General features: G+C 48.5%; 1 protein-coding gene across 5 annotated transcripts in view; it reads left to right on the top strand.

The window, feature by feature from the left end:
- LOC106577113 (echinoderm microtubule-associated protein-like 6) overlaps positions 1–23462 on the top strand; it is a 150925-nt gene that overhangs the window by 124681 nt on the left and 2782 nt on the right. For all 5 annotated transcript variants that reach the window (XM_014154859.2, XM_014154858.2, XM_014154856.2 and 2 more), the window contains 4 exons: positions 19296–19458; positions 21995–22098; positions 22833–22986; positions 23268–23368. In XM_014154859.2, the coding sequence (XP_014010334.1) occupies positions 19296–19458; positions 21995–22098; positions 22833–22986; positions 23268–23368 (522 nt within the window). The remainder of the gene's footprint in view (positions 1–19295; positions 19459–21994; positions 22099–22832; positions 22987–23267; positions 23369–23462) is intronic.

Below are 23462 nucleotides of genomic sequence, written 5' to 3'. Positions count from 1 at the left end.
ACCCTAGCATCAGTCCTAACCCTACCGTCATGTCCACATCCTGGCAGTAAGTAACCCTAGCATCAGCCCTAACCCTAGCATCAGCCCTAAACCTAGCTTAATGTCCACATCCTGGCAGTAACTAACCCTAGCATCAGCCCTAACCCTACCTTCATGTCCACATCCTGGCAGTAACCCTAGCAGCAGTCCTAACCCTAGCATCAGCCCAACCCCTAGCTTCATGTCCACATCCTGGCAGTAACCCTAGCATCAGCCCTAACCCTAGCATCAGTCCCTACCCTACCTTCAGGTCCACATCCTGGCAGTAACCCTAGCATCAGTCCTAACCCTAGCTTCATGTCCCAATCCTGGCAGTAACTAACCCTAGCATCAGTCCTAACCCTAGCATCAGCCCTAACCCTAACTTCATGTCCACATCCTGGCAGTAACTAACCCTAGTATGAGTCCTAACCCTAGCATCAGCCCTAACCCTAGCATCATGTCTACATCCTGGCAGTAACCCTAGCATCAGTCCTAACACTACCTTCATGTCCATATCCTGGCAGTAACCCTAGCATCAGTCCTAACCCTAGCTTCATGTCCACATCCTGGCAGTAACTAACCCTAGCATCAGTCCTAAGCCTAGCATCAGTCCTAACCCTACCTTCATGTCCACATCCTGGCAGTAACCCTAGCATCAGCCCTAACCCTACCTTCATGTCCACATCCTGGCAGTAACCCTAGCATCAGCCCTAATCCTAGCTTCTTGTCCACATCCTGGCAGTAACTAACCCTAGCATGAGTCCTAACCCTAGCATCAGCCCTACACCTAGCTTCATGTCCACATCCTGGCAGTAACTAACCCAAGCATCAGCACTAACCCTAGCATCAGCCCTAATCCTAGCTTCATGTCCACATCCTGGCAGTAACTAACCCTAGCATCAGCCCTAACCCTACCTTCATGTCCACATCCTGGCAGTAACCCTAGCATCAGCCCTAATCCTAGCCTCATGTCCACATCCTGGCAGCAACTAACCCTAGCATCACCCCTTATCCTAGCTTCATGTCCACATCCTGGCAGTAACTAACCTTAGCATCAGTCCTAACCCTACCTTCATGTCCACATCCTGGCAGTAACCCTAGCATCAGCCCTAACCCTACCTTCATGTCCACATCCTGGCAGTAACCCTAGCATCTGCCCTAACCCTAGCTTCATGTCCACATCCTGGCAGTAACTAACCCTAACATCAGTCCTGACCCTAGCATCAGCCCTAACCCTTCCTTCATGTCCACATACTGGCAGTAACCCTAGCATCAGTCCTAATCCTAGCTTCATGTCCACATCCTGGCAGTAACTAACCCTAGCATCAGCCCTACCCCTAGCTTCATGTCCACATCCTGGCAGTAACTAACCCTAGCTCAGCCCTAACCCTAGCTTCATGTCCACATCCTGGCAGTAACCCTAGCATCAGTCCTAACCCTACCTTCATGTCCACATCCTGGCAGTAACTAACCCTAGCATCAGTTCTAACCCGAGCATCAGTCCTAACCATAGCTTCATGTCCACATCCTGGCAGTAACTAAACCTAGCATCAGCCCTAATCCTAGCTTCATGTCCACATCAAGGCAGTAAACCTAGCATCAGTCCTAACCCTAGCATCAGTCCTAACCCTAGCATCAGCCCTAACCATAGCTTCATGTCCACATCCTGGCAGTAACCCTAGCATCAGTCCTAACCCTACCGCCATGTCCACATCCTGGCAGTAAGTAACCCTAGCATCAGCCCTAACCCTAGCATCAGCCCTAAACCTAGCTTCATGTCCACATCCTGGCAGTAACTAACCCTAGCATCAGCCCTAACCCTAGCATCAGCCCTAACCCTACCTTCATGTCCACATCCTGGCAGTAACCCTAGCATCAGTCCTAACCCTACCTTCATGTCCACATCCTGGCAGTAACCCTAGCATCAGTCCTAACCCTAGCATCAGCCCTAACCCTAGCTTCATGTCCACATCCTGGCAGTAACCCTTGCATCAGCCCTAACCCTAGCATCAGTCCCTACCCTACCTTCAGGTCCACATCCTGGCAGTAATCCTAGCATCAGTCCTAACCCTAGCTTCATGTCCCAATCCTGGCAGTAACTAACCCTAGCATCAGTCCTAACCCTAGCATCAGCCCTAACTATAGCTTCATGTCCACATCCTGGCAGTAACTAACCCTAGCATCAGTCCTAACCCTAGCATCAGCCCTAACCCTAACTTCATGTCCACATCCTGGCAGTAACTAACCCTAGCATCAGTCCTAACCCTCGCATCATGTCCACATCCTGGCAGTAACTAACCCTAGCTCAGCCCTAACCCTAGCTTCATGTCCACATCCTGGCAGTAAGCCTAGCATCAGTCCTAACCCTAGCATCATGTCCATATCCTGGCAGTAACTAACCCTAGCTCAGCCCTGCCCTAGCATCATGTCCACATCCTGGCAGTAACCCTAGCATCAGTCCTAACCCTAGCTTCATGTCCACATCCTGGCAGTAACTAACCCTAGCATCAGTCCTAACCATAGCTTCATGTCCACATCCTGGCAGTAACTAACCCTAGCATCAGTCCTAACCCTACCTTCATGTCCACATCCTGGCAGTAACCCTAGCATCAGCCCTAAGCCTAGCTTCATGTCCACATCCTGGCAGTAACTAACCCTAGCATGAGTCCTAACCCTAGCATCAGCACTAACCCTACCTTCATGTCCACATCCTGGCAGTAACTAACCCTAGCTCAGCCCTAACCCTAGCATCATGTCTACATCCTGGCAGTAACCCTAGCATCAGTCCTAACCCTACCTTCATGTCCATATCCTGGCAGTAACCCTAGCATCAGTCCTAACCCTAGCTTCATGTCCACATCCTGGCAGTAACTAACCCTAGCATCAGTCCTAACCCTAGCATCAGTCCTAACCCTACCTTCATGTCCACATCCTGGCAGTAACCCTAGCATCAGCCCTAACCCTACCTTCATGTCCACATCCTGGCTGTAACCCTAGCATCAGCCCTAATCCTAGCCTCATGTCCACATCCTGGCAGCAACTAACCCTAGCATCACCCCTTATCCTAGCTTCATGTCCACATCCTGGCAGTAACTAACCTTAGCATCAGTCCTAACCCTACCTTCATGTCCACATCCTGGCAGTAACCCTAGCATCAGCCCTAACCCTACCTTCATGTCCACATCCTGGCAGTAACCCTAGCATCTGCCCTAACCCTAGCTTCATGTCCACATCCTGGCAGTAACTAACCCTAACATCAGTCCTGACCCTAGCATCAGCCCTAACCCTTCCTTCATGTCCACATCCTGGCAGTAACCCTAGCATCAGTCCTAATCCTAGCTTCATGTCTACATCCTGGCAGTAACCCTAGCATCAGCCCTAACCCTAGCTTCATGTCCACATCCTGGCAGTAACTAACCCTAGCATCAGCCCTACCCCTAGCTTCATGTCCACATCCTGGCAGTAACTAACCCTAGCTCAGCCCTAACCCTAGCTTCATGTCCACATCCTGGCAGTAACCCTAGCATCAGTCCTAACCCTACCTTTATGTCCACATCCTGGCAGTAACTAACCCTAGCATCAGTTCTAACCCGAGCATCAGTCCTAACCATAGCTTCATGTCCACATCCTGGCAGTAACTAAACCTAGCATCAGCCCTAATCCTAGCTTCATGTCCACATCAAGGCAGTAAACCTAGCATCAGTCCTAACCCTACTATCAGCCCTAACCCTAGCATCATGTCCATATCCTGGCAGTAACTAACCCTAGCATCAGTCCTAACCCTAGCATCAGCCCTAACTATAGCTTCATGTCCACATCCTGGCAGTAACTAACCCTAGCATCAGTCCTAACCCTAGCATCAGCCCTAACCCTAACTTCATGTCCACATCCTGGCAGTAACCCTAGCATCAGCCCTAACCCTACCTTCATGTCCACATCCTGGCAGTAACCCTAGCATCAGCCCTAATCCTAGCTTCATGTCCACATCCTGGCAGTAACTAACCCTAGCATGAGTCCTAACCCTAGCATCAGCCCTAACCCTACCTTCATGTCCACATCCTGGCAGTAACTAACCCTAGCATCAGCCCTAACCCAAGCGTCAGCCCTAACCCTACCTTCATGTCCACATCCTGGCAGTAACTAACCCTAGCATGAGTCCTAACCCTAGCATCAGCCCTACACCTAGCTTCATGTCCACATCCTGGCAGTAACTAACCCAAGCATCAGCCCTAACCCTAGCATCAGCCCTAATCCTAGCTTCATGTCCACATCCTGGCAGTAACTAACCCTAGCATCAGCCCTAACCCTACCTTCATGTCCACATCCTGGCAGTAACCCTAGCATCTGCCCTAACCCTAGCTTCATGTCCACATCCTGGCAGTAACTAACCCTAACATCAGTCCTGACCCTAGCATCAGCCCTAACCCTTCCTTCATGTCCACATCCTGTCAGTAACCCTAGCATCAGCCCTAACCCTACCTTCATGTCCACATCCTGGCAGTAACCCTAGCATCAGCCCTAATCCTAGCTTCATGTCCACATCCTGGCAGTAACTAACCCTAGCATCAGCCCTAACCCTAGCATCAGCCCTAACCCAAGCATCAGCCCTAACCCAAGCATCAGCCCTATCCCTACATTCATGTCCACATCCTGGCAGTAACTAACCCTAGCATGAGTCCTAAGCCTAGCATCAGCCCTACCCCTAGCTTCATGTCCTCATCCTGGCAGTAACTAACCCAAGCATCAGCCCTAACCCAAGCATCAGCCCTAACCCTAGCTTCATGTCCACATCCTGGCAGTAACTAACCCCAGCATCAGCCCAAACCTAGCTTCATGTCCACATCCTGGCAGTAACCTTAGCATCAGTCCTAATCCTAGCTTCATGTCCACATCCTGGCAGTAACTAACCCTAGCATCAGCCCAAACCTAGCTTCATGTCCACATCCTGGCAGTAACCCTAGCATCAGTCCTAACCCTAGCATCAGCCCTAACCCTAGCTTCATGTCCACATCCTGGCAGTAACCCTAGCATCAGCCCTAACCCTAGCATCAGTCCCTACCCTACCTTCAGGTCCACATCCTGGCAGTAACCCTAGCATCAGTCCTAACCCTAGCTTCATGTCCCAATCCTGGCAGTAACTAACCCTAGCATCAGCCCTAACCCTCGCATCATGTCCACATCCTGGCAGTAACTAACCCTAGCTCAGCCCTAACCCTAGCTTCATGTCCACATCCTGGCAGTAAGCCTAGCATCAGTCCTAACCCTAGCATCATGTCCATATCCTGGCAGTAACTAACCCTAGCTCAGCCCTAACCCTAGCATCATGTCCACATCCTGGCAGTAACCCTAGCATCAGTCCTAACCCTAGCTTCATGTCCACATCCTGGCAGTAACTAACCCTAGCATCAGTCCTAACCCTAGCATCAGCCCTAACCATAGCTTCATGTCCACATCCTGGCAGTAACTAACCCTAGCATCAGTCCTAACCCTACCTTCATGTCCAAATCCTGGCAGTAACCCTAGCATCAGCCCTAAGCCTAGCTTCATGTCCACATCCTGGCAGTAACTAACCCTAGCATGAGTCCTAACCCTAGCATCAGCCCTAACCCTACCTTCATGTCCACATCCTGGCAGTAACTAACCCTAGCTCAGCCCTAACCCTAGCATCATGTCTACATCCTGGCAGTAACCCTAGCATCAGTCCTAACCCTACCTTCATGTCCATATCCTGGCAGTAACCCTAGCATCAGTCCTAACCCTAGCTTCATGTCCACATCCTGGCAGTAACTAACCCTAGCATCAGTCCTAACCCTAGCATCAGTCCTAACCCTACCTTCATGTCCACATCCTGGCAGTAACCCTAGCATCAGCCCTAACCCTACCTTCATGTCCACATCCTGGCAGTAACCCTAGCATCAGCCCTAATCCTAGCTTCATGTCCACATCCTGGCAGTAACTAACCCTAGCATGAGTCCTAACCCTAGCATCAGCCCTAACCCTACCTTCATGTCCACATCCTGGCAGTAACTAACCCTAGCATCAGCCCTAACCCAAGCGTCAGCCCTAACCCTACCTTCATGTCCACATCCTGGCAGTAACTAACCCTAGCATGAGTCCTAACCCTAGCATCAGCCCTACACCTAGCTTCATGTCCACATCCTGGCAGTAACTAACCCAAGCATCAGCCCTAACCCTAGCATCAGCCCTAATCCTAGCTTCATGTCCACATCCTGGCAGTAACTAACCTTAGCATCAGTCCTAACCCTACCTTCATGTCCACATCCTGGCAGTAACCCTAGCATCAGCCCTAACCCTACCTTCATGTCCACATCCTGGCAGTAACCCTAGCATCTGCCCTAACCCTTGCTTCATGTCCACATCCTGGCAGTAACTAACCCTAACATCAGTCCTGACCCTAGCATCAGCCCTAACCCTTCCTTCATGTCCACATCCTGGCAGTAACCCTAGCATCAGTCCTAATCCTAGCTTCATGTCTACATCCTGGCAGTAACCCTAGCATCAGCCCTAACCCTAGCTTCATGTCCACATCCTGGCAGTAACTAACCCTAGCATCAGCCCTACCCCTAGCTTCATGTCCACATCCTGGCAGTAACTAACCCTAGCTCAGCCCTAACCCTAGCTTCATGTCCACATCCTGGCAGTAACCCTAGCATCAGTCCTAACCCTACCTTCATGTCCACATCCTGGCAGTAACTAACCCTAGCATCAGTCCTAACCATAGCTTCATGTCCACATCCTGGCAGTAACTAACCCTAGCATCAGCCCTAACCCTAGCTTCATGTCCACATCCTGGCAGTAACCCTAGCATCAGCCCTAACCCTAGCTTCATGTCCACATCCTGGCAGTAACTAACCCTAGCTCAGCCCTAACCCTAGCTTCATGTCCACATCCTGGCAGTAACCCTAGCATCAGTCCTAACCATAGCTTCATGTCCACATCCTGGCAGTAACTAAACCTAGCATCAGCCCTAATCCTAGCTTCATGTCCACATCAAGGCAGTAAACCTAGCATCAGTCCTAACCCTAGCATCAGTCCTAACCCTACTATCAGCCCTAACCCTAGCATCATGTCCATATCCTGGCAGTAACTAACCCTAGCATCAGTCCTAACCCTAGCATCAGCCCTAACCATAGCTTCATGTCCACATCCTGGCAGTAACCCTAGCATCAGTCCTAACCCTACCGTCATGTCCACATCCTGGCAGTAAGTAACCCTAGCATCAGTCCTAACCCTACCTTCATGTCCATATCCTGGCAGTAACCCTAGCATCAGTCCTAACCCTAGCTTCATGTCCACATCCTGGCAGTAACTAACCCTAGCATCAGTCCTAACCCTAGCATCAGTCCTAACCCTACCTTCATGTCCACATCCTGGCAGTAACCCTAGCATCAGCCCTAACCCTACCTTCATGTCCACATCCTGGCAGTAACCCTAGCATCAGCCCTAATCCTAGCTTCATGTCCACATCCTGGCAGTAACTAACCCTAGCATGAGTCCTAACCCTAGCATCAGCCCTAACCCTACCTTCATGTCCACATCCTGGCAGTAACTAACCCTAGCATCAGCCCTAACCCAAGCGTCAGCCCTAACCCTACCTTCATGTCCACATCCTGGCAGTAACTAACCCTAGCATGAGTCCTAACCCTAGCATCAGCCCTACACCTAGCTTCATGTCCACATCCTGGCAGTAACTAACCCAAGCATCAGCCCTAACCCTAGCATCAGCCCTAATCCTAGCTTCATGTCCACATCCTGGCAGTAACTAACCTTAGCATCAGTCCTAACCCTACCTTCATGTCCACATCCTGGCAGTAACCCTAGCATCAGCCCTAACCCTACCTTCATGTCCACATCCTGGCAGTAACCCTAGCATCTGCCCTAACCCTTGCTTCATGTCCACATCCTGGCAGTAACTAACCCTAACATCAGTCCTGACCCTAGCATCAGCCCTAACCCTTCCTTCATGTCCACATCCTGGCAGTAACCCTAGCATCAGTCCTAATCCTAGCTTCATGTCTACATCCTGGCAGTAACCCTAGCATCAGCCCTAACCCTAGCTTCATGTCCACATCCTGGCAGTAACTAACCCTAGCATCAGCCCTACCCCTAGCTTCATGTCCACATCCTGGCAGTAACTAACCCTAGCTCAGCCCTAACCCTAGCTTCATGTCCACATCCTGGCAGTAACCCTAGCATCAGTCCTAACCCTACCTTCATGTCCACATCCTGGCAGTAACCCTAGCATCAGTCCTAACCCTACCTTCATGTCCACATCCTGGCAGTAACCCTAGCATCAGTCCTAACCCTAGCATCAGCCCTAACCCTAGCTTCATGTCCACATCCTGGCAGTAACCCTAGCATCAGCCCTAACCCTAGCATCAGTCCCTACCCTACCTTCAGGTCCACATCCTGGCAGTAATCCTAGCATCAGTCCTAACCCTAGCTTCATGTCCCAATCCTGGCAGTAACTAACCCTAGCATCAGTCCTAACCCTAGCATCAGCCCTAACTATAGCTTCATGTCCACATCCTGGCAGTAACTAACCCTAGCATCAGTCCTAACCCTAGCATCAGCCCTAACCCTAGCTTCATGTCCACATCCTGGCAGTAAGCCTAGCATCAGTCCTAACCCTAGCATCATGTCCATATCCTGGCAGTAACTAACCCTAGCTCAGCCCTAACCCTAGCATCATGTCCACATCCTGGCAGTAACCCTAGCATCAGTCCTAACCTTAGCTTCATGTCCACATCCTGGCAGTAACTAACCCTAGCATCAGTCCTAACCCTAGCATCAGCCCTAACCATAGCTTCATGTCCACATCCTGGCAGTAACTAACCCTAGCATCAGTCCTAACCCTACCTTCATGTCCACATCCTGGCAGTAACCCTAGCATCAGCCCTAAGCCTAGCTTCATGTCCACATCCTGGCAGTAACTAACCCTAGCATGAGTCCTAACCCTAGCATCAGCCCTAACCCTACCTTCATGTCCACATCCTGGCAGTAACTAACCCTAGCTCAGCCCTAACCCTAGCATCATGTCTACATCCTGGCAGTAACCCTAGCATCAGTCCTAACCCTAGCTTCATGTCCACATCCTGGCAGTAACTAACCCTAGCATCAGTCCTAACCCTAGCATCAGTCCTAACCCTACCTTCATGTCCACATCCTGGCAGTAACCCTAGCATCAGCCCTAACCCTACCTTCATGTCCACATCCTGGCAGTAACCCTAGCATCAGCCCTAATCCTAGCTTCATGTCCACATCCTGGCAGTAACTAACCCTAGCATCAGCCCTAACCCAAGCGTCAGCCCTAACCCTACCTTCATGTCCACATCCTGGCAGTAACTAACCCTAGCATGAGTCCTAACCCTAGCATCAGCCCTACACCTAGCTTCATGTCCACATCCTGGCAGTAACTAACCCAAGCATCAGCCCTAACCCTAGCATCAGCCCTAATCCTAGCTTCATGTCCACATCCTGGCAGTAACTAACCCTAGCATCAGCCCTAACCCTACCTTCATGTCCACATCCTGGCAGTAACCCTATCATCAGCCCTAACCCTACCTTCATGTCCACATCCTGGCAGTAACTCTAGCATCTGCCCTAACCCTAGCTTCATGTCCACATCCTGGCAGTAACTAACCCTAGCATCAGCCCTAACCCAAGCATCAGCCCTAACCCAAGCATCAGCCCTAACCCTACATTCATGTCCACATCCTGGCAGTAACTAACCCTAGCATGAGTCCTAAGCCTAGCATCAGCCCTACCCCTAGCTTCATGTCCACATCCTGGCAGTAACTAACCCAAGCATCAGCCCTAACCCTAGCTTCATGTCCACATCCTGGCAGTAACTAACCCCAGCATCAGCCCGAACCTAGCTTCATGTCCACATCCTGGCAGTAACCTTAGCATCAGCCCTAACCCTAGCGTCATGTCCACATCCTGGCAGTAACTAACCCTAGCATCAGTCCTAACCCTAGCATCAGCCCTAACCCTAGCATCATGTCCATATCCTGGCAGTAACTAACCTTAGCTCAGCCCTAACCCTAGCATCAGCCCTAACCCTACCTTCATGTCCACATCCTGGCAGTAACTAACCCTAGCATCAGCCCTAACCCTAGCATCATGTCCATATCCTGGCAGTAACTAACCCTAGCTCAGCCCTAACCCTAGCTTCATGTCCACATCCTGGCAGTAAACCTAGCATCAGTCCTAACCCTACCTTCATGTCCACATCCTGGCAGTAACCCTAGCATCAGTCCTAACCCTAGCTTCATGTCCACATCCTGGCAGTAACTAACCCTAGCATCAGTCCTAACCCTAGCTTCATGTCCACATCCTGGCAGTAAGCCTAGCATCAGTCCTAACCCTAGCATCAGCCCTAACCCTAGAATCATGTCCATATCCTGGCAGTAACTAACCCTAGCTCAGCCCTAACCCTAGCATCATGTCCACATCCTGGCAGTAACCCTAGCATCAGTCCTAACCCTACCTTCATGTCCACATCCTGGCAGTAACCCCAGCATCAGCCCGAACCTAGCTTCATGTTCACATCCTGGCAGTAACTAACCCCAGCATCAGCCCTAACCCTAACTTCATGTCCACATCCTGGCAGTAACTAACCCTAGCATCAGCCATAACCCTAGCATCATGTCCATATCCTGGCAGTAACTAACCCTAGCATCAGTCCTAACCCTAGCATCAGCCCTAACCCTAGCATCATGTCCATATCCTGGCAGTAACTAACCTTAGCTCAGCCCTAAGTCTAGCTTCATGTCCGCATCCTGGCAGTAACCCTAGCATCAGTCCTAACCCTACCTTCATGTCCACATCCTGGCAGTAACTAACCCTAGCATCAGTTCCTACCCGAGCATCAGTCCTAACCATAGCTTCATGTCCACATCCTGGCAGTAACTAAACCTAGCATCAGCCCTAATTCTAGCTTCATGTCCACATCCTGGAAGTAACCCTAGCATCAGCCCTAACCCTAGCATCAGTCCTAACCCTAGCTTCATTCCGCATCCTGGCAGTAACCCTAGCATCAATCCTAACCCTACCTTCATGTCCACATCCTGGCAGTAACTAACCCTAGCATCAGTTCCTACCCGAGCATCAGTCCTAACCATAGCTTCATGTCCACATCCTGGCAGTAACTAAACCTAGCAGCAGCCCTAATCCTAGCTTCATGTCCACATCCTGGAAGTAACCCTAGCATCAGCCCTAACCCTAGCATCATTCCTAACCCTAGCTTCATGTCCACATCCTGGCAGTAACTAACCCTAGCATCAGTCCTAACCCTAGCATCAGTCCTAACCCTACCTTCATGTCCACATCCTGGCAGTAACCCTAGCATCATTCCTAACCCTAGCTTCATGTCCACATCCTGGCAGTAACTAACCCTAGCATCAGTCCTAACCCTAGCATCAGTCCTAACCCTACCTTCATGTCCACATCCTGGCAGTAACCCTAGCATCAGTCCTAACCCTACCTTCATGTCCACATCCTGGCAGTAGCCCTAGCATCAGTCCTAACCCTACCTTCATGTCCACATCCTGGCAGTAACCCTAGCATCAGTCCTAACCCTACCTTCATGTCCACATCCTGGCAGTAGCCCTAGCATCAGTCCTAACCCTACCTTCATGTCCACATCCTGGCAGTAACCCTAGCATCAGTCCTAACCCTACCTTCATGTCCACATCCTGGCAGTAGCCCTAGCATCAGTCCTAACCCTACCTTCATGTCCACATCCTGGCAGTAACCCTAGCATCAGTCCTAACCCTACCTTCATGTCCACATCCTGGCAGTAGCCCTAGCATCAGTCCTAACCCTACCTTCATGTCCACATCCTGGCAGTAACCCTAGCATCAGTCCTAACCCTACCTTCATGTCCACATCCTGGCAGTAACCCTAGCATCAGTCCTAACCCTAGCTTCATTCCGCATCCTGGCAGTAACCCTAGCATCAATCCTAACCCTACCTTCATGTCCACATCCTGGCAGTAACTAACCCTAGCATCAGTCCTAACCCTAGCTTCATGTCCACATCCTGGCAGTAACTAACCCTAGCATCAGTTCCTACCCGAGCATCAGTCCTAACCATAGCTTCATGTCCACATCCTGGCAGTAACTAAACCTAGCAGCAGCCCTAATCCTAGCTTCATGTCCACATCCTGGAAGTAACCCTAGCATCAGCCCTAACCCTAGCATCATTCCTAACCCTAGCTTCATGTCCACATCCTGGCAGTAACTAACCCTAGCATCAGTCCTAACCCTAGCATCAGTCCTAACCCTACCTTCATGTCCACATCCTGGCAGTAACCCTAGCATCAGTCCTAACCCTACCTTCATGTCCACATCCTGGCAGTAGCCCTAGCATCAGTCCTAACCCTACCTTCATGTCCACATCCTGGCAGTAACCCTAGCATCAGTCCTAACCCTACCTTCATGTCCACATCCTGGCAGTAACCCTAGCATCAGTCCTAACCCTACCTTCATGTCCACATCCTGGCAGTAACCCTAGCATCAGTCCTAACCCTACCTTCATGTCCACATCCTGGCAGTAACCCTAGCATCAGCCCTAACCCTAACCTTCATGTCCACATCCTGGCAGTAACCCTAGCATCAGCCCTAATCCTAGCTTCATGTCCACATCCTGGCAGTAACTAACCCTAGCATGAGTCCTAACCCTAGCATCAGCCCTACCCCTAGCTTCATGTCCACATCCTGGCAGTAACTAACCCAAGCATCAGCCCTAACCCTAGCATCAGCCCTAATCCTAGCTTCATGTCCACATCCTGGCAGTAACTAACCCTAGCATCAGCCCTAACCCTACCTTCATGTCCACATCCTGGCAGTAACCCTAGCATCAGCCCTAATCCTAGATTCATGTCCACATCCTGGCAGCAACTAACCCTAGCATCACCCCTTATCCTAGCTTCATGTCCACATCCTGGCAGTAACTAACCCTAGCATCAGTCCTAACCCTAGCATCAGCCCTAACCCTACCTTCATGTCCACATCCTGGCAGTAACCCTAGCATCAGCCCTAAGCCTAGCTTCATGTCCACATCCTGGCAGTAACTAACCCTAGCATCAGCCCTAACCCTAGCATCAGCCCTAACCCAAGCATCAGCCCTAACCCAAGCATCAGCCCTAACCCTACCTTCATGTCCACATCCTGGCAGTAACTAACCCTAGCATGAGTCCTAACCCTAGCATCAGCCCTACCCATAGCTTCATGTCCTCATCCTGGCAGTAACTAACCCAAGCATCAGCCCTAACCTAGCTTCATGTCCACATCCTTGCAGTAACCTTAGCATCAGTCCTAATCCTAGCTTCATGTCCACATCCTGGCAGTAACTAACCCTAGCATCAGCCCTAATCCTAGCTTCATGTCCACATCCTGGCAGTAACTAAGCCTAGCTTCATGTCCACATCCTGGCAGTAACTAACCTTAGCTCAGCCCTAAACCTAGCTTCATGTCCACATCCTGGCAGTAACCCTATCATCAGTCCTAACCCTACCTTCATGTCCACATCCTGGCAGTAACTAACCCTAGCATCAGTTCCTACCCGAGCATCAGTCCTAACCATAGCTTCATGTCCACATCCTGGCAGTAACTAAACCTAGCATCAGCCCTAATCCTAGCTTCATGTCCACATCCTGGCAGTAACCCTAGCATCAGTCCTAACCCTACCTTCATGTCCACATCCTGGCAGTAACCCTAGCATCAGTCCTAACCCTACCTTCATGTCCACATCCTGGCAGTAACCCTAGCATCAGCCCTGACCCTACCTTCATGTCCACATCCTGGCAGTAACCCTAGCATCAGTCCTAACCCTAGCTTCATGTCCACATCCTGGCAGTAACTAACCCTAGCATCAGTCCAAACCCTAGCATCAGCCCTAACCCTAGCGTCATGTCCACATCCTGGCAGTAACTAACCCTAGCATCAGTCCTAACCCTAGCATCAGCCCTAACCCTAGCATCATGTCCATATCCTGGCAGTAACTAACCTTAGCTCAGCCCTAACCCTAGCATCAGCCCTAACCCTACCTTCATGTCCACATCCTGGCAGTAACCCTAGCATCAGTCCTAACCCTACCTTCATGTCCACATCCTGGCAGTAACCCTAGCATCAGCCCTAAACCTAGCTTCATGTCCACATCCTGGCAGTAAATAACCCTAGCATCAGTCCTAACCCTAGCTTCATGTCCACATCCTGGCAGTAACTAACCCTAGCATGAGTCCTAACCCTAGCATCAGCCCTAACCTTAGCTTCATGTCCACATTCTGGCAGTAACTAACCCTAGAATCAGCCCTAACCCAAGCATCAGCCCTAACCCTAGCTTCATTTCCTCATCCTGGCAGTAACTAACCCTAGCATCAGTCCTAACCCTAACTTCATGTCCACATCCTGGCAGTAACCCTAGCATCAGCCCTAAGCCTAGCTTCATGTCCACTTCCTGGCAGCAACTAACCCTAGCATCACCCCTTATCCTAGCTTCATGTCCACATCCTGGCAGTAACTAACCCTAGCATCAGCCCTAACCCTAGCATCAGCCCTAACCCTACCTTCATGTCCACATCCTGGCAGTAACCCTAGCATCAGCCCTAACTCTACCTTCATGTCCACATCCTGGCAGTAACCCTAGCATCAGCCCGTAAGCCTAGCTTCATGTCCACATCCTGGCAGTAACTAACCCTAGCATGAGTCCTAACCCTAGCATCAGCCCTACCCCTAGCTTCATGTCCACATCCTGGCAGTAACTAACCCAAGCATCAGCCCGAACCTAGCTTCATGTTCACATCCTGGCAGTAACCGTAGCATCAGTCCTAACCCTACCTTCATGTCCACATCCTGGCGGTAACTAACCCTAGCATCAGCCCTAACCCTAACTTCATGTCCAAATCCTGGCAGTAACCCTAGCTTCATGTCCACATCCTGGCAGTAACTAACCCTAGCATCAGTCCTAACCCTAGCATCAGCCCTAAGTCTAGCTTCATGTCCACATCCTGGCAGTAACTAACTAACCCTAGTGTCAGTTGTTAATTTGTGCAGAGCCCAGGTTGGGGCGAGGAGAGGGACGGAAGCTGTACTGTTACACTAGCATCAGCCCTAAACCTAGCTTCATGTCCACATCCTGGCAGTAACCCTAGCATCAGTCCTAAACCTAGCTTCATGTCCACATCCTGGCAGTAACTTTAGCATCAGTCCTAACCCTAGCTTCATGTCCACATCCTGGCAGTAACTAACCCTAGCATCAGTCCTAACCCTAGCATCAGCCCTAACCCTAGCGTCATGTCCACATCCTGGCAGTAACTAACCCTAGCATCAGCCCTAACCCTAACTTTATGTCCACATCCTGGCAGTAACTAACCCTAGCTCAGTGCTAACCCTAGCTTCATGTCCACATCCTGGCAGTAAGCCTAGCATCAGTCCTAACCCTAGCATCAGCCCTAACCCTAGCATCATGTCCATATCCTGGCAGTAACTAACCCTAGCTCAGCCCTAACCCTAGCATCATGTCCACATCCTGGCAGTAACCCCTAGCATCAGCCCTAACCCTAGCTTCATGTCCACATCCTGGCAGTAACCCTAGCATCAGCCCTAACCCTAGCTTCATGTACACATCCTGGCAGTAAATAACCCTAGCATCAGTCCTAACCCTAGCTTCATGTCCACATCCTGGCAGTAACTAACCCTAGCATGAGTCCCAACCCTAGCTCAGCCCTAACCCTAGCATCATGTCCACATCCTGGCAGTAACCCTAGCATCAGTCCTAACCCTACCTTCATGTCCACATCCTGGCAGTAACCCTAGCATCAGCCCTAACCCTAGCTTCATGTCCACATCCTGGCAGTAAATAACCCTAGCATCAGTCCTAACCCTAGCTTCATGTCCACATCCTGGCAGTAACTAACCCTAGCATGAGTCCTAACCCTAGCATCAGCCCTAACCCTAGCTTCATGTCGACATTCTGGCAGTAACTAACCCTAGAATCAGCCCTAACCCAAGCATCAGCCCTAACCCTAGCTTCATTTCCACATCCTGGCAGCAACTAACCCTAGCTCAGCCCTAACCCTAGCTTCATGTCCACATCCTGGCAGTAACCCTAGCATCAGTCCTAAGCCTACCTTCATGTCCACATCCTGGCAGTAACTAACCCTAGCATCAGCCCTAACCCTAGCTTCATGTCCATTTCCTGGCAGTAACCCTAGCATCAACCCTAACCCTAGCTTCATGTCCACATCCTGGCAGTAACTAACCCTAGCATCAGCCCTAACCCTACCTTCATTTCCACATCCTGGCAGTAACTAACCCTAGCATCAGCCCTAACCCTAGCTTCATGTCCACATCCTGGCAGTAACCCTAGCATCAGTCCTAAACCTAGCTTCATGTCCACATCCTGGCAGTAACTAACCCTAGCATCAGTCCTAACCCTAGCGTCAGCCCTAACCCTAGCTTCATGTCCACATCCTGGCAGTAACTAACCCTAGCATCAGTCCTAACCCTAGCATCAGCCCTAACCCTAGCGTCATGTCCACATCCTGGCAGTAACCCTAGCATCAGTCCTAACCCTAACTTTATGTCCACATCCTGGCAGTAACTAACCCTAGCATCAGCCCTAACCCTAGCGTCATGTCCACATCCTGGCAGTAACTAACCCTAGCATCAGTCCTAACCCTAGCATCAGCCCTAACCCTAACTTTATGTCCACATCCTGGCAGTAACTAACCCTAGCTTCATGTCCACATCCTGGCAGTAACTAACCCTAGCATCAGTCCTAACCCTAGCATCAGCCCGAAGTCTAGCTTCATGTCCACATCCTGGCAGTAACTAACTAACCCTAGTGTCAGTTGTTAATTTGTGCAGAGCCCAGGTTGGGGCGAGGAGAGGGACGGAAGCTGTACTGTTACACTAGCATCAGCCCTAAACCTAGCTTCATGTCCACATCCTGGCAGTAACCCTAGCATCAGTCCTAAACCTACCTTCATGTCCACATCCTGGCAGTAACCCTAGCATCAGTCCTAACCCTAGCATCAGCCCTAACCCTAGCGTCATGTCCACATCCTGGCAGTAACTAACCCTAGCATCAGCCCTAACCCTAGCTTCATGTCCACATCCTGGCAGTAAGCCTAGCATCAGTCCTAACCCTAGCATCAGCCCTAACCCTAGCATCATGTCCATATCCTGGCAGTAACTAACCCTAGCATCAGCCCTAACCCTAGCTTCATGTCCACATCCTGGCAGTAACTAACCCTAGCATCAGTCCTAACCCTAGCATCAGCCCTAACCCTAGCGTCATGTCCACATCCTGGCAGTAACTAACCCTAGCATCAGCCCTAACCCTAGCTTCATGTCCACATCCTGGCAGTAAGCCTAGCATCAGTCCTAACCCTAGCATCAGCCCTAACCCTAGCATCATGTCCATATCCTGGCAGTAACTAACCCGAGCTCAGCCCTAACCCTAGCATCATGTCCACATCCTGGCAGTAACTAACCCTAGCATCAGTCCTAACCCTACCTTCATGTCCACATCCTGGCAGTAACCCTAGCATCAGCCCTAATCCCTAGCTTCATGTCCACATCCTGGCAGTAAATAACCCTAGCATCAGTCCTAACCCTAGCTTCATGTCCACATCCTGGCAGTAACTAACCCTAGCATGAGTCCCAACCCTAGCTCAGCCCTAACCCTAGCATCATGTCCACATCCTGGCAGTAACCCTAGCATCAGTCCTAACCCTACCTTCATGTCCACATCCTGGCAGTAACCCTAGCATCAGTCCTAACCCTACCTTCATGTCCACATCCTGGCAGTAACCCTAGCATCAGTCCTAACCCTAGCTTCATGTCCACATCCTGGCAGTAACTAACCCTAGAATCAGCCCTAACCCAAGCATCAGCCCTAACCCTAGCTTCATTTCCACATCCTGGCAGCAACTAACCCTAGCTCAGCCCTAACCCTAGCTTCATGTCCACATCCTGGCAGTAACCCTAGCATCAGTCCTAACCCTACCTTCATGTCCACATCCTGGCAGTAACTAACCCTAGCATCAGCCCTAACCCTAGCTTCATGTCCATTTCCTGGCAGTAACCCTAGCATCAACCCTAACCCTAGCTTCATGTCCACATCCTGGTAGTAACTAACCCTAGCATCAGCCCTAACCCTAGCATCCGCCCTAATCCTAGCTTCATGTCCACATCCTGGCAGTAACTAACCCTAGCATCAGCCCTAACCCTACCTTCATGTCCACATCCTGGCAGTAACTAACCCTAGCATCAGCCCTAACCCTAGCTTCATGTCCACATCCTGGCAGTAACTAACCCTAGCATCAGTCCTAACCCTAGCATCAGTCCTAACCCTAGCTTCATGTCCACATCCTGGCAGTAAACCTTGCCCTAGCATCATCCCAGTTCAACCCTAGGTTGAAAATATACAGGTTAACCCAACGTAATTATTACATCAGGCAGCATTCGAAAATAAACAAATTAATTGGACCAGTGCCATTGATAACGACTGGCACCATTGCTAACTAGCAACGCTGGCCCCATTTTCTCAAAGAGTTATGGGATATTAGAACCCTGTTGTCTTAACCTTTGACATCTTCAACATAGGTTCAAACCTAACCACAACCCTAACCTCAACCAAAGCCCTAGCCACAACCATAACCCTAACCTCAACCCTGGCCACAACCCTCAACCACAACCCTAGCCTCAACCACAACCCTGGAAACAACCCTAACCAACAACCCTCTCCACAACCCTAACCCTCAACCACAACCCTAACCCTTAACAACAACCCTAGCCTCAACCACAAACCTAACAGTGCTTCATGTCCACATCCTGGTTCAAGCCTAACTCTAGCCTCAAAACTAGCCTGTTTCATGTCCAAATCCCTGTTCAATCTTAACCCTAGCCTCAACCACAAACCTAACCCAAATTTCACATTACTCTAACCATAGCCTTATGGTCAACCCTGGCTCAACCCTAATCCCAAAATATGGCTCCCCCAAATCTGAATTCACAATTTAACCTGTGGTTACAACCAAGGAAACAACTAACCAAAATTAAACAATTTAATTTTTCAAACTCTGGAGACTCTGATTTAACCAAAAGGGGGAAGTGAACTCATTTTAAATGGCATTGGGTCAGTTAAAGGCCAGTCAATTACATTTTAATTATGAGAATGTCTGTGTTGTCCAATGTCATACATACATTATGTACAGTATGTCTATTCTGTGACCCTCTCAGGTTCAGTCCAGACAAACACCTCCTGGCAGTGGGCTCAGTGGAGAGTACGGTTGACCTGTATGACCTTACATTGGGCCCCACACTCAATCGCGTGGGCTACTGTAAGGACATCTCCAGCTTCGTTATCCAGATGGACTTCTCTGCAGACAGCAGGTTCATCGAGGTATGCCACACTGAACGTGAAGTAGAATACAGCTGGAGGGGTTTTAAAAACAGACTGAGTTTTGTTGTTGTTACAAGCCATGGGGGTTTTGATAGGCTGACATACATACTGTATTTTCTAAACCGCACACAAAATAGTAGAATGAGGTCCATTTTCTTTTGCTGTCAAGGTCATTATGTTTGAATAATCTAGTAAAAGCCTTTTTTTTTTTACCATCGTGGCAACCATGTCAGTGTTGTCTTTTTAATACAGCCCTCTTGACCATTTGATCATGTTGCACAGTGTGTTCTCACCATGATGGATACTCGTATATCCATTCCAAAGCATGCTGAGAGTGGAAAACACCTATATTTAGACTCACACATATATGGCAGGCAGGTCAAAATCGTTTATAGACAAGTCCCCTTCTAGTTAACAGTAGCCTGGAGCCGCCCCAGAATAACCTGACAGGCTTCAGTGTGCTAAAAAGGAGCCCTATCTGAGGTATTTGAGGTATTCCTATAGACTCAGACCCATTCTTTGCTGTTATGGAAAGCTTTACCCCTTTTATGGAATGTCGCTATGACTGCCACATGCCGACCAGAGAAAGAGTAAGATGGTGACTTGGCCTTCTAAATTTAACCTGTCCTCAGCGTACAATTACAAGTACATGTGACTGTGCCTTGAAGGGGAGGGACAAGTATAGTTTGCCATGGTCCTCCTGCAATTTTAAGTTATATAATGGAGTAACCTCATTATGATTTCATTGTAAATCCATATTTTGGTTGATTAAAAGCACAACAATTAACATGAAGTCGTGATGAGGCTTCTATATCTTTAACACATTTGTAATATGGAAAATGACATGCCACTTTATTTTCTTAACTTCCTAGCTGTGCAGACTGTGCTGTACAGACAGTGCTGGTAGATGCAGTGCCTTCAGAAAGTATTCACACCCCTTGACTTTGTCCATATTTTGTTGTGTTACAGCCTGAATTTAAAATTGATTAAATTGAGATTTTGTATCACTGGCCTCACACTGTACCTCAGTGTCAGTGGAATTATGTTTTTAGAAATTTTAACAAATGTTATTAAAAATGAAAAGCTGAAATGTCAAGTCTTCAACCCATTATGGCAAGCATAAATAAGTTCAGATGTAAAAATTTGCTTAACAAGTCACATAAGTTGCATGGACTCACTCTGTGTAAAAATAATAGTTTTTAGCATGATTTTTGAATGACTACCTCATCTCTTTACCCCACACATACAATTATCTGTAAGGTCCCTCAGTCGAGCAGTGAATTTGAAACACAAAGACCAGGTAGGTTTTCCAATGCCTCGCAAAGAAGGGCACTTATTGAATATCCCTTTGAGCATGGTGAAGTTATTAATTACACTTTGGATGGTGTATCAATACACCCAGTCACAACAAAGATACAGGCGTCTTTCCTAACTCAGTTCTCAGAGAGGAAGTAAACCACTCAGGGATTTCACCATGAGGCCAATGGTGACTTTAAAACAGTTAGTTTAATGGCTGTGATTGAAAACTGAGGACGGATCAACAACATTGTAGTTACTCCACAATACTAAACTAAATGACAGAGTGAAAAGAAGGAAGCCTGTACAGAATAAATATCCCAAAACATGCATCCTGTTTGCAATAAGGGACTAAAGTAAAACTGCCAAAAATGTGGCAAAAAAAATGAACTTTATGTCTTGAATACAAAAGCGATATGTTTGGGGCAAATCCAATACAACACTGAGTTCCACACTTCATATTTTCAAGCATGGTGGTGGCTGCGTCATGTTACGGGTATGCTTGTCATCTGCAAGGACGAGGGAGTTTTTTTTAGGAAAGAAAGAAACAGAATAGAGCTAAGCACAGGAAAAATCCTAGAAAAAAACCTGGTTCAGTCTACAGACACTGGGAGACACATTCACCTTTCAGCAGGACAATAACCTAAAACACAAGGCCAAATATACACTGGAGTTGCTTACCAAGACAACGTTGAATGTTCCTGAGTGGCATAGTTACAGTTTTGACTTAAATCGTCTTGACAATTATGACAAGACTTGAAAATGTCTGTCTAGCAATGATCAACAACAACCAACTTGACAGAGCTTGAATACATTTTTTTAAAGAATGTGGAAAATATTGTACAATCCTGGTGTGCAAAGCTCTTAGACACACCCAGAACGACTCACAGCTGTATTTGTTGCCAAAGGTGACTAACATGTATTGATTGATTCAGGGCTGTGAATACATACTGTATGTAAATTACATTTCATTTTCAAACATTTCTAAAAGCATGTTTTCACTTTGTCATTATGGGGTATTGTGTGTTGATGGGTGAGGGGGAAAAAATGCATTTAATCAATTTTGAATTCCGGCTGTAATAACAAACTGTGGAATAAGTCAAGGGGTATGAATACTTTCTGAAGGCACAGTACACTGGATGACTGATGTATTTCAGACAGTTACAATATTCTGACCTCTGGTTGTGTGCGCATATGCATGAGTGTGTATTCTGACATGTCACTGGCTGTGTGTCGACAGGTGTCTACAGGAAACTATAAGCGCCAGGTGCATGAGATGCCTTCTGGGAAAATGGTAACAGAACAGACTGTGATTGACAGGATCACCTGGGCCACCTGGACCAGGTAGAATGATTCATTGTAGTCACTGGAATTCAATCAAACTCACATACTCTCCAAAATGAAACTGAGATCAATATTCAGTAAGGAATGCAAAAACTGCATGGTAACACTATTGAGATATGGCGTCAACAACGGGAGCTAAACATAACATCTCACTCTGTTAGGGACTTTGTAATATGGGAATGCAAGGTGAAGCGGTACAAAGATATTGCTGGTTCAACTTGTTTTTGAGCTTTAGGCTAGTTGAAGCCATCTGGGCACGTCTGCGTACGGAAGTTTAGTGGGCACACCTAGACATGTTGTTTTGTAGTTGTGTTTGAGTGTTATTGATCAATGGAATAATGGAGGTCAATCAATACTGTCTGCAGCACAGCAGTCACTGTTCACTTCTCATGAATAGACCCCAAACTTCCTCTAACATCACTCTCCCTAAGGTTAATGGGTTAAAATACATTCTGCATATAGATCGTAGCATACTCATTTCGAAACATGTACAGAAAAACAAATGTCTGGTTGAGATCTTTTGAAGTATGCAGGAATCTTTTTAAATGTTTTATATATATTGCATATGTTTTACTACTGAGAAGAGTACTATATAGTAATTCAGTTGACTTGGAGGGAACATTTAAAAGGTTATTCTTTGGTGGACTAATGTCCTCTCAGTACTGGCAGGCCTGTGGTTTTGTTCAGCATATTCTGCAGTCTGATCATGGCTTGTCTCTCTCATTCCTTCTCAGTATCCTGGGAGATGAGGTGCTGGGGATCTGGCCACGGAATGCTGATAAGGCTGACGTCAACTGTGCCTGTGTCTCCCACGCCGGCCTCAACGTGGTCACCGGGGACGACTTTGGACTGGTCAAGCTCTTCGACTTCCCCTGCACTGAGAAGTTTGTGAGTGCTTCACTTCCTCTCAACAACATGACTGTGATAGCTTTTAAAGATATGTAGTTACTGAAGCCATAGAACACAGACTGCTGGCTGAGGCTCCAACTGTGGAGGTGGGCCAGTAACTGAAAGGTCGCTGGTTTGAATCCCCGAGCTGACTGGATGAAAAACTATTTGCCCTTGAGCAAAGCACTTAACCCTAATTGCTCCTGTAAGTGCTCTGGATGAGAGCATCAGCAAAAAAAAAATACAAGTGTTTAATTATTACTTATTTTGATCCTCTGCAGGCCAAACACAAGCGTTACTTTGGGCACTCGGCACACGTGACCAACATTCGCTTCTCCTATGATGATAAATATGTGATCAGCACTGGAGGAGACGACTGCAGGTATGCAGAGCTTGTTACCGGGTTTAAACATGTCAGATTAATTACGTTAAAGCTACTCTACAATAAATAGGCGCATTCACAAGTGATTTGCATT

This window comes from Salmo salar, chromosome ssa18 (genome assembly GCF_905237065.1).
Source record: "Salmo salar chromosome ssa18, Ssal_v3.1, whole genome shotgun sequence".
NCBI lineage: Eukaryota > Metazoa > Chordata > Actinopteri > Salmoniformes > Salmonidae > Salmo > Salmo salar.
The sequence above is the reverse complement of the archived record's forward strand: the minus strand, read 5'-3'. Positions and strand labels throughout refer to the sequence as shown.